We start from the raw sequence: 12,769 nt of genomic DNA, 5'->3' as shown, positions 1-12,769 counted from the left end.
TTAATCTCTCCAATGGGACTACTTCACCTATACAAAGCTACTTAAACACACACCTCATAGAGTTGTTGTGGAAGTTCAAATGAAATAGTATATATGAAACACAATGCCTCACAGATAGTGAATTCTCAGTGAAGGATGAATGTTATTTTTAATATTTTATCCATATTGTTCTTTATAGCACAAATGCTATACCCCATCAGCTGTTACACTCGTCTCCTATGTGGCCCATACTCCTCATGATTAGAGAACACTGATAGCATAGAGAACACAGGGATGTCCATTAAATCCAAAGCATTTATCCTCTTACAAATCTCTATCTCTCTGTCATTAAAACATCACAATAGCTGGGCTCAGCCTTGCCACTTTGGGCCGTCATGGGGAAGGCCAAGTTGCATTACGTGAGCTGGGATGACTTCAGAGTCCTGACAGCAGTAAGTAGTGTAAATGGGCATGAAGAAACATGAAATCATTCCCTGAAGTTTGATTGCTTTTATAGTCTGCCTTAAACATGGTTGCAATAAAGTTTTAAGAGAATTAGTGAAACATAAACGCATAGCTTGGGAGCATACCAAAACTGTCCAGGGCTCTGGGTTGACAAACACCGATATGATTACCTAGCTTTGAAAACACTTTCTTCTAGACAGGTCTGTGGGTGTTGGCAAAAAATCAGATATTTACATTTTTGCAAGTGCAGAGAGAAAGCATCTTGCATTAAAGCTTCTCAGACTAAGAAGAACCTCCTTTCAAAATCTGAAAAACAAGCTTGGTTACCATAAACACAGATATCAGATGTCTTGGCTTTATTTATTCTTGTCTCTCTTGCCTTGAAGGAATTCACCTATATGAAGGCACTGTATGAGATGCAATTCCCAGTTTGAAAGCCAATTGATTACAATCGCCATGCAGTGGTCATGGACTCTTCTATGTCAGATACACCATGTTGAAGATCCTGCATTAGTATATGATGAAGCGATGGAATTAATTGTCAAACTTGCAAATCATGGGCTAGTTCATGGAGATTTCAATAAATTCAATCTCATTTTGGATAAAGATGACCACATCATCTTGACTGATTTTCCAAAATGGTTTCAACTTCTCTTCCTAATGCTGAATGGTATTTTGACAGAGGTGTTAAATGCACTAGCTATTTCTTCCTGAAACATTTCAGATATGAAAGTGAACTTTATCCAGCATTTAGTGATATCAGGAGGATGGACTGTCTTGATGGAGAGGTCTCAGCCAGTGGAACACAAAGGAAATGCAGGCAGATAATAAACTGCTTCATCCGGTAGGTCCAGATGACAAAAATGTTGAAACTGAAGAAGGATCTAAAATTCTCATTTTCTGATGAAGACATGTCAGGAAAAGCAAAGGTCTGTAGGTCAGAAACTGAAAGTGAACAAAGCTCTCTAGGTGAGTCAGATGGCTGCTGCCGCAGGTTATCTGGAGACTTTAAACAAGTAAAGGAAGATTATCTACCAGAGGAGAATGCTGATACACAAAGTTTTGAAATGACTGAATTCAACCAAGCTGTAGAGGAAACAAAAGGACAGGTTGTTGAAAACAATTCTGAAACTGAGTTTTCTAAGGAGCAAAACAAAACTGAAAATGACACTAAGCAAGATGGTCAGTCGGGTCAAGGAGGAATCCCTGCTGGCTCTGAGTAGTAAGATGAATGCCCTCATCTGATTGCCTTGTCATCATTAAACAAAGAATTCAGGCCATTTGGAGATGAAGAAAGTATGAGAGATATTAGAAATCAATATAGAACAAGAACTCTGAGTGCTACTTCTGCAGGCAGTGCTGTAAGCTGTTCAACAATTCCTCCGGAACTGGTAAAACAGAAGGTGAAATGTCTGCTGACAAAACAGCAGTAGGCAACAGTCAGACGTCAACTGCAGAAAGTAAAAGCAAATATATTTACCAAACAATGGAGGGAAAACATGCAAAATATTAAATCAAGCTTTGAAGCAGCTAGCTTTTGGGGAGAATAACATATTTAAGATCTTGGCTATAATATATTTGAAAAAGCTTACTATGATCCCTTTTTATGCCACCTTTAATCTTTTTGGGCCAAGGTGGATATATAGATAAATAAACTCTTTTTAATCTAATCAACACACACACACACACACACACACACACACACACACACCACAAAAGATTTTCTTGTTATCATTTATACAACTTACAGAGTCCCTCAGAAAATGATGTCTCATATCAAAAGAACATAATGAAGCAAAGATGAGATTAATCCCTTGCATTGAGAGTAGCAATAAGGGATCAGACCAAGAAGTCAGGCCCAGTGGGATAGAACAGAGGGCCCAACAAGAGTTAGCCAAAGGAGAGTGAATGCTGAAGACAAACTTCACTTTTGTCCCTCAGTGGACCTGGCCTGGACCTACAACTTTCATTAACTAACTGGCTCAGTTATTTGCCATTTCTGTCCCCCTGAGCAAGCAATTCTAAATTTTTACAGTATTAACACACATCCACAAGTATGAAAATACTAATAATTCGTACTTGCCAATTCACCTGTCATGGGCCCCTGCTACCTCTGCTTGGGTAGCCCTGGTCTCAAGAGTGCTAGGCTTTTCTTTATGAAATTGCCAATGAAAAATATATACCACAAACCACTTTAGAACCCATTTCATGCAAACATGTCCTTTCCTTTCCTTCCTATCACTTGTCACTCACTCAAAATGGGTTTTTATCACTATGTCAGAATTGAATAACACCAACAATCTGTGGTGTCTGAATCAGTGTATCTCAGAACCATAATCCAAAAGGAGTGAGAACTCATCATTGTCCCTTGCCTCATCATTGTTCCTAATAATTCCTCAAACCATGTCTCAACAGACAACATAATCTGATTCATTAACTCAAGGGAGGTGGAAAATAATTGCATCTGATTACTCATGCATATAACATTTATCTGGATGATACAAAATCACGTTGTGCTGCATTTTCCTGTTGAAATGAATTTTATTATATTTTAAGCTTTGCTGCAAAGAACCACAGAAAAGTCAACTGACTCTGGGTACACATATGTCTTTTGAATTACCCATTCCAATATATGGCCCCTGAATCAAATATTTTAATTATAAATGTTTCTGGGTACCCATGAATGCACCAAAACATAAAATAATAATGAACTTGGTGAATATCAAGTGCTGTACCATGCTGCTTTCCTAGATTCCAAGTGACCTGTAGGTCTCAGAGATGTGCATTAAAATAATTACATACAAGTAATGCACATATTGCTTTAAACAGAAACTGCACATATTAATCAACACAGTAGTCACCACAAAGCTTAGGTTTGTCCATTGCTACCATTTTAATTAAGATGCTTTTCCCAACCAGGAACCCAGCCAAGAACTGTAGTGGCTTTGGTTGGAAAGAAAACTGCACTGTTCTTGGTGTGGTTTAACACACTTTCTCAGCCAAGAAGGAAAACACCTTGTCTGATCTGCTGCCTCTTGAGGAAAGTACGTATCCTGAATGTCTGCTGGTGTCTCTGTATGTACATGTGAAATGGGGTGGAAGAGAAATAATAGTGAGAAAGAGAGAGGAGGAGGACTTTTAATGACTCCCAAAGGAACTCGACAGAATTGGCCACCCAGCTTCCTCATTCACACCCAACAATAATCCCTTTGGTTATTCTTATACTGGGCTTGTGGGTGAGGGACTGATACAGGTGGCCAAGACACTATAAAGAAGAGTGGTAGAGTTATGAAGATGTGGTTCCCTGAGGTTGTCTTTTCCCATCTGAAGGAAGACAAAGAAAAAATCAATAGCCTTGAGGTAGGCTTCAAATTCAAGCTTAGATTGTGCCAGAACCTACTTCTTACAAGATTTGTTTGATGCATCATAAGATCAATTTCTCACATGGGGATTGAAGACTCTAGGAAGGAGCATTTACCTGTTAGTGTGTGTAAACTTCTGAAACTGAAAATCTGTTATTATTGGTTTCTTGAAATGCTGCACATTTATAAAATGCTCTTTTGGAGCTAAAACTCTTAATCAAACAAAGTGGCATTTTTCCACTATTAGGATGAGGGTAAGTGTGGCTTATAAAAAATTGTATAGGAATAATATCAGTTGGCTCCAGGGGATAAAGTGACATTTTACTCTGCAGGATATTGAGGTTCAAAGTATTTTGAAGGTAGTGGAGAAGTTGCTGATATATCCAGCTCTCAGGAGGATGATTGTCTTGGAAAAACAACATTTACTGACAAGGGTTACTGAGTTCTGCTTTGCTTCTTGGCTGGGAGTGGAGGGTTGGGGACTTTGAGAAACATCTCTTAATTTTTAGCTTATACATGCCCTTATGTATTACTAAAATTTAGTAAATATTATCAATGCTCCTAAACCAATAGAGATCCAATCAAGTGTAGGAGCTTCTAATAATGGGAAGGAGAAATCTGTGATATGAGGAGCATGTAAAAAAATATGACTTAATTCAGAGAATGGGGCAAAATTTGTTCAATGGGATGGTACAGTCTAGGGGAATATACCAGTTTGAGGGTTCTGTCCAGGACGTTTGATATTTTCATTTCCAAAGAATGGTCCTCAATGGAATGATTTCTATGAAATCCTTGTGATCCTGATTTTCACCATATACAGACACACAAAATTGTATATCTTTCTTTATTTCCCCATCCCTCCCTACAATGTTCATGTTTTTAATGTGATATATATAATACTATATTTTCAAAGTATCCTTCCCACTCTTTGTAAAAGAGAGCATCCATAGGAACTTAACAGATCCATTATTTTAAAGAGGAGCTCATATTTGAGGTTATGCTATTCAGAACTCATTTCTGCACTTTACCATTGGAGTTACATGTGGTTGATTCGGGTACTTGGTGAAGGTGCCTCTGAAGACTGCAAAAACTGCTTTCTCGATCTTTCTGATTTTTTTTTTGAAGTCATCTATAACATCCTGTCATGCTAAGTCACTCTCAACCACACTTCTCTTTTCCCATGTGCATGCTTCTAACACCACCATCTGGAATCCACATATCATTTTTGCCTGATTTGCAAAGGATGTTCATGAACACTGTCCTTTCAACATTTTCTGGGAAGGGTAGATCAATGCTGGAAAGAAGTATAGTTGCAGTGGTTAAGCGTGCTAGTCCTTGGGGTAAGACATCTTGGTTTGAGACAAGGCTTTACCAACAATGAGAGCTGAATCTTTCATTACCTCAGTTTTCTCAGCAATAAAATCAAGATAACAATATCTATCTCACAAGGATATTATACATCTTGAAAGAGATATATAGCACACGCTGTATAGCAAGTTCAATAAATGTTAGCGATAAGCAAGCAAGAAATAAACAAAGCACAGCTCCATTACTCTGCCCACATTTCTGTAATGCTAAGACCTTGAAAGTTGCAGGGAACACCTGGAGTCTGATATCCATATGTGTAGATTTCATATTGGGAATCATAGTTAATTTTCTTTCTTTAAAGTTTTGTGGCATAAATAGCTATGTTCATAACTTCATATAAAAAATTACTTTCTTCATAAAGGGGTATGTAGTTACAATACTCTGATTTTTTGAACTTATGCCTTAGCTCAAATTTACAAGAAAAAAGGAAAAGTATTCCCAGAGGAGAGACGGCATTTTCCACTTGCACAGAGCTCCTGGGAAAAGGACTTTGAACCATGAGGGTACTAGCCAGACCAGCCACTCTTAGACATTCCTGAGAGATGGTCCAGGCATATGTAAGAATGCACTTTGGGCTGGCAGGACTGGGAAGCCACTGGTAATATCAGATTCCCCAGGTGTTTTCAGTTTCCAAAGTAGACATATAATCGCACCCACTCCTTAGAAGCATCCTGTGTGTGAAGCAGGCCTTATTATCATAATAGTGTAGATAAATTATAATGGCACATGTTTAGAATTGACTCTATGCTCTGTGCCCTGTGTACATTACAAAAGTTTTCCATGAATTTGGTACTACGATTGAGTAACTTGCCCAAGAGCTTGCAAGCTAAGAAATGGTAAAACTCAAATTGCATAAATGTTCCAGACAATTCACATATATTTGTCCAAGATGAAGGGTGGGAAGTGATATTGTTCATCAGAGTTCCCAGGCAGCAGAGGTTTACAAAAATTAAACAACCACATGGAGCTCCCTGCAGTTTTTCACATAGATTCCCATGATCTTATTCCTTCTCACCTGTCCTTCTGCTCATTCCATAAGCTGCAACTCTCTTATTGTCTTAACTGTAATCCTTTTATGTGATTTTCTCCCAAAAGACAGTCTGGATGCCATTGAAATGGTAAATGGAAAAAGATTTTAAAAAGAAGGGGGGGAGGATAGAAAAAAGAAAAGAACAAAGAAAGAGAGGAAAGAGGGCGAGGCCAGGGACACAGGAAATTCTCTGGCCTGTCACAGTGGTCTCCTGAGTGTGTATCTGATTCTGTTTACATAAAGAACAAAAATATAAAAACTGAAGGAAGAACGAAGGAGACTTCTAGGTGCTGGTAATGTTCTCTTTCTTGATGTGTGTACTTGTCACAAATGTAGGTTCTTCAGTGAAGAATCAATGGTTGATTTACCATTGACTTATCATTCCAGTATCCAAAAGAAAGATCCTAAAGTGGGCTGTTGTCATTAATTTCAATGTGCTTATTCATTCCAGATTAATCAAAGACTCCTTTAGGGATGATTCTTCCACTTTCTAGCCATGGTGTGAATAGTGTGGAGAATTCTCACGTCAGGGATTCTGAAGACCTGACATCTCCTGTGATCATTATTTTGAACATTCCACCCAGTACTGTTGACATAAACACAGAAGAGGAGGAGACTAAACTGAATCTGAACTAATGCCAATGGAATGGGAAACTGGGCCCTTTATTGTAATATTCTGTGAGAGTGAAAAGAAGAGTGCTGACTGGGGAAACATGGTCTTGTACGGCTTTTTCTAGTATTAGATGAACATAGTGGAAAAAAACTAGAGAAACCAAAGCAAGAATCAGAGAAAGAACTGCATGTGGACAGCAGGGCAATCTGCATAACTAAAGAGTTTGGAAGGACCTAAAGTTCATAAATGAGAGAAAATTCCAACAATAACCCTCAGAATGTAGCTGGTGAAAGTTAGTTATTAAAAGTAACCTCTTATGAAAGTGGGTGATCAATTAAATCTTGCTTTAAATTAAACTCATCTTTAGACATGAGGCAAAAATCTCATAAAGTAGCCACTACATTTGTTTATTATTTTTAACTTCTTATTTCAGTATAATGTACATAACAAGAAAATGCACATTAGTGTTCAGCTCAATGAATGTTCACAGAAACTGAATATACCTTTAAAACAAGCATCAAGATCAATAAAAAGAACATTACCAGCACCCCAGAAGCCTCCCTCATGCTCCCTTCAATTTTTGGTTCTTTATATAAACAAAATCAGACAGCATATGCTCTTCTCTGCCTGGTTTATTTAGCTCAGCATTGTCTATGAAAGTCATTTATAATGTCACATGTAATTGTTGACCCTTCTCTTTTCTGTATAGTATTTCATTGTGTGAATTTAACCTTTTCTACTGTGATGAACATTTGTATCATTTTCCAATTTGAAGCAATTACACACAGTGTGCTTTGAATATTCTGTCTTTTCACAGACATATTCATGTATTTTCTGTGAGTGGAACAGATTGCTATCTGTATCTACTTAAGAAGATTTAACCAAACAGTGAAGTTTTTTAACAATTGTACACACTCACCAAGAGTGTGTAAGAGTTTCATTTGCTCCACATCCTCACCATCACTTGGAATTTTTCATCCTTTGCAATGTAGCCATTCTCGTGTACCTATAGAGGTTCCATGCTATAATTTTAATTTGCATTTCCCTGAAGAAGTAGAATTGGCATTTGGATAATTTTTTTGTGAAGTATTGGTTCTTGTCTTTTGCCATTATTTTGTGGGTCATCTGTCTTTTTTACTGATTTGCAGAAGTTCTCTATATATTTTGGATGTAATATATATCACAGATACGTATATTGTAAATATCATCTCCCACTTCTGGGTTACCTTTTAATTCCCTAATGGTGTCTTTTGTGAACAGAAATTCTTAATATTAATATAAACCAATTTATGCTTATTATTTAGTACTTTAAATACAGATGTTACAGTAAAAGTACAATTAAATAGCTTCATTACTATAATCTGTGTTTCAGTGGCCATAATGGTAGAACCTGGCTTCTTGGATAACTGAGTCAAAAACCTGGGTCATCACCCATCTGATGCCAGGATAGTGAATTCCCTGCACAATGCATGTGTAGAAAAAGAAGAACCTCCTCCTAAGTTGAAAACCAAAAGGAACACTAGATTTTATAACACATTTGGATCTCTGTAATATTGGATCACAGAAATTACACCAGAATGAAAGAATTTATCTTTCTGGGAATTACCCAGTCTCGAGAGCTAAGCTGGATCTTATTTGTCTTCTTATTTTTGGTGTACGTGACAACTCTGATGGGAAACCTCCTCATCATGGTTGCAGTTACCTGTGAGTCTCAGCTTCACACTCCCATGTACTTCCTGCTCCGTAATCTATCTGTTCTTGACATCTGCTTTTCCTCCATCACAGCTCCTAAGGCCCTGGTTGATCTTCTATCAAAGACAAAGACAATCTCCTTCCATGGCTGTGTCACTCAGATGTTCTTCTTCCACCTTCTGGGGGGAGCAGATGTTTTTTCTCTCTGCATGATGGCATTTGATCGTTACTTAGCCATTTCAAAACCCCTCCGCTATATGACCATCATGAATAAAGGACGATGCACTAACCTGGTAGTGGCCTCATGGGTGGGGGGGTTTGTCCATTCCATTGTGCAGATTTCCCTTTTGCTGCCCCTCCCCTTCTGTGGGCCCAATGTTCTTGACACTTTCTACTGTGATGTCCCCCAGGTCCTCAAACTTGCCTGCACTGACACCATAACTCTGGAGTTCCTGATGATTTCCAATAATGGATTACTCAGTTGGTTTGTATTCTTCTTTCTCCTCATATCTTACACAGTCATCTTGAGGATGTTGAGATCTCATGCTGGTGAGGGTAGGAAGAAAGCCATCTCCACCTGCACCTCCCACATCACTGTGGTGACCCTACATTTTGTGCCCTGCATCTATGTCTATGCCAGGCCCTTCACTGCCCTCCCCACAGATAAGGCCATCTCTGTCGCTGTCACTGTCATCTCCCCTCTGCTCAATCCCATGATCTACACCCTAAGGAATCAGGAAATGAAATCAGCCATGAGGAGACTAAAGAAACGATTAGGGCATTCTGAATGGATTTAAATTTGTGATGAGTGGGATTGCACCAAAATTTAAAGGCAGACTTTAATTTCATTTTCTCAAAATAAGAAAAAATCACCTTAAGACCGAAAACAAATGGGCATCAATGGCTATTGGGAGTCCTAAAAGAGATTGGTCCTGCAGTATGTACTGGGGACCAAGTGGGTGATACTGCTTTCAGGTGAGGCTCATTTATTATTCCACTACTTACTTTAAATTAATTATTCCACAAATATTTGTGGAGCACATACCATATGCTAGGTTTCAGATTGCTGCAAAAATTAAATACACATACTGCCCTAGAGGCATTTGTTCAATGCTTTAATAAATATTTTAATAAATATATGAACAATATGCTGGGGATTCATTATAGGCGCCTTACTTGGGAACTTCAAAAGACATTTGACAGTGAGGAGACCTTTTCAAGGGGAAAGAGACAGAGAAGGCCATTCTAAGCAAAGAAAACAGTATAGCCGAGGAAGAAAATGGAGTGTGGTATGCCACATTTGTGCAGGAGTGAGTTCAGTGTAGTCACCAAGTAGTACACTCACAGGGTGAATGCCAGTAGTTAATATTTAAAAGGAAGTTGGGAAACAATGACTGCATTTGTGCCCTCTGAGCAATTCAAATTGGAGAGAAAGCATCAATTTTATTTCATTTGGAGAGAAAACAACCTCAAATCACTTTAAGAACACAGGGGAGGAGCCAATGCCATAAGTGGGAGTATTCATAAAGAAATAACACTAATGGGGAGAGGCTGGGTTCAGTTCACCTAAATTTTGAAAAGCTTGAGCAGAGACAGATGCTAAGCATGCCCATGGAAATCAACTGATTCCCTATTATGTAGCAGGATTATCCTAATCACAGACCTGCTACCCCCAAGTTTCTCATTTTTTCTGCATATAGGGACCTCACCACTCCTTTATACTTTCCAATAAATCCACAAGAAGGTAGAGCAATGGTAGTAAAAACCATGAAAGTTTAATCAGTGAATATGAGAATTTGCTAGACTGTGCAGCGAAAGGGATGGAAATGGCTCTAGGAGAAGGTTTATCTAACAGTCCAGCTGATATTTTGCTAGGATCATGAACTTTACTGTACTACATCTCTCATTATCACAAAGTTCAAGACACAGCAGCAGTTACTTATGTATTAATCTGAGCAGGCCAACCACTGTAACAAAAACTCCCCAAATCTCAATAGCCACAATAAAAGTTTATTTCCTGCACATGTCACATGTCAGTAGTGGTCTGTAGAAAGAAGGAATTGTTCCTTGCAGTTGCTCAGATGCAGGTCCATTCCATCTTGGGCTCCATCTTTCTCTAGAATCTCTCCATCCTCTCCACTTACCCAGAGAATGGAGAAAGGGAAAGAGGATGAAGGATTCTATGGAGGATATGGTCTTTATGCGACATACCTGGAAGTGGTGTGTGTCACTTCTGACCACAAACCATTGGCCAGAAATTAGTCACATGGCCCCACCTAACTGCAAGGGAGTCTGGAGAATGTAATCTAGCTGTGTTCCTAAAAAGAAGAGGATAACATGAAAAATGGTGAACTCTATTAATCTCTTCTACAGCTTGTATGACTCTGCTGAGAAATCACAGTTGGGTTAGATTACAAGGGCTAATACAGTGTTTCTAAAAGAATTCTCTTAATACATAGAAACATTTGCTAGAATGGACTACTAGACATTTAGACTGACAAAGAACCAAAGAAGGAAATGAAGGAGATATGCAGATAGAAAATTTAATTTAAAGGAAAGGGAAGGTGGTCAAGGGAATCTTGGGGATTAGGATGACAGCAGACAAGGAGGTCACATCCCAAAATACAGAAAAATGGAGTAGAGTACCTGAAACAGGTTGGCCAAGAGGTAACCTTCATAGAAGACAGTCCTCACTTATTCCTGTGCTTGCCATAGACTAGTCCTAAACAAAAGGTTTTTAATGTGGAAGCTCTTGTAAAAAATATACCTTCTTTTTGATTTCTGTTTCTAGCATTCTATTCTATTCCCACCACTTAAAATTATTCTGAATTATTTCCTAATATAAGCCATATTAAATATTAGAAGTATTTTCCCAAGTATTAAAATTCCAATTAAGACATAAGTTTTTCTTCATCTGGATCTAACACAGCTGCTGAATCAGCATTTAATACCTGTTTCTATCTTTGCTCTGGTGTCTCTATTCTTCAGACCCTCCATACTTCTTGCAGTGATTCCTTTCGTTTCCTACCTCATTGCTGGTTCTCCCTCGAGGAGGGTCTTTATGACTAAGACAGAATTTTAAATCACAAAAGATATGCATAATTAGAGTGTATGTTCCCATGAGCAGGACCAAAAATGACCGTAACAGAGAAAAAGCTGTCTCATTTCCCATGAAGCTGCCTTGGACTATTTACACATGCAAAACAACCTGATCACACCCAGAGAGGGAAAGCAATTGAATTCAGAAGAGCAGTCACTAAATTTACTTCTCTTTTAACTTGTATTAATCTATAATTAATTGCTTGTATTAATCTATATTTTTCTTAAGGTAGAGACATTTTCTCAGGGAACTATTAGAAATTAAACTGATTCTAGCTTAACCTAAAAGGATCACATAATACTTGGTCCTAACATCTGTGATTTTTTTGCTATATAAGGAAGGGTGGCTTCAAATTTCTACAGTATTTTTCATAAGCAAATAAATGCATCTACATAAGCAAACTTTTTGGTTTTGTAGTGATCCTGCCATTATCAAATTTGAGAGCTTTGAGAAATTCAAAGACGTTCAGATTGTTTTACTTTAATTTCTAAGATGCTAGTATAGCAGTTACCATAGGAACCATATTTAAGCATCCATAAAATTCTCAAACAAAGCGCTATCCTTGATGGATCTGATGAGTTTTGTTGTTGTTGTTGTTGTTCCAATGTTTGTCTTTCAAATATGAATGAGAATGTTGTCACTATAGTTCTAATTAAAAAAAAAACAGGATATTAGTTGAGTAAAGTATACTAGTTATCAATTGCTGCATAACAAATTACCCCAAAACTTAGGAGCTTAAACAGCAAATTTGTATTATCTCATAGTTTCTGTGAGTCACAAATCTAGGCACAGCTTACTAAGGCTTCTGCTTTAGGGGACCTCACAAGGCTACAATCAAGGTATCAGCTGGGGACTATTGTCTAATCTAAAGGCTCAAATGGGGAAGGATGTGCTTCCAAGTTAAATCACAAGATCATTGTCCAGATTCAGTTCCTCACAAGCTATTGTACAGACGGTCTAAGTTGCTTACCAGCTTTCTACCCAGCTGTGGGCTGGAGGCTGCACACAGTTCCTTGTCAGATGGCCCCTCCAACAAGGCATCTTACTTCATCTAGGGTGAGCAAGCAAGAGAGCAAAAGAGAGTATGCCGGCAAGATGGAAGTCACAGTCTTTTTTTTTTAACTTTATTAATCAAAAAATTAAAAAACAACAAAAAACAC

General features: G+C 38.1%; 1 protein-coding gene and 1 pseudogene across 1 annotated transcript; both read left to right on the top strand.

The window, feature by feature from the left end:
• Nucleotides 1-374: 374 nt before the first annotated feature.
• On the top strand, nt 375-1,994 carry LOC119538487 (annotated as a pseudogene).
• A 6,376-nt stretch (nt 1,995-8,370) lies between these two features.
• LOC119536610 (olfactory receptor 4D9-like) lies at nt 8,371-9,306 on the top strand (the record flags this gene model as incomplete). The annotated part of the gene is made up of 1 exon (XM_037839460.1): nt 8,371-9,306. A coding segment is annotated over one exon (936 nt), but the record flags the coding sequence as incomplete, so codon positions are not given.
• Nucleotides 9,307-12,769: the final 3,463 nt, after the last annotated feature.

The sequence above is a fragment of the Choloepus didactylus genome, chromosome 6 (genome assembly GCF_015220235.1).
Source record: "Choloepus didactylus isolate mChoDid1 chromosome 6, mChoDid1.pri, whole genome shotgun sequence".
NCBI lineage: Eukaryota > Metazoa > Chordata > Mammalia > Pilosa > Megalonychidae > Choloepus > Choloepus didactylus.
Note: the sequence above shows the minus strand (reverse complement) of the source record. Positions and strands in the feature narration are given on the sequence as shown.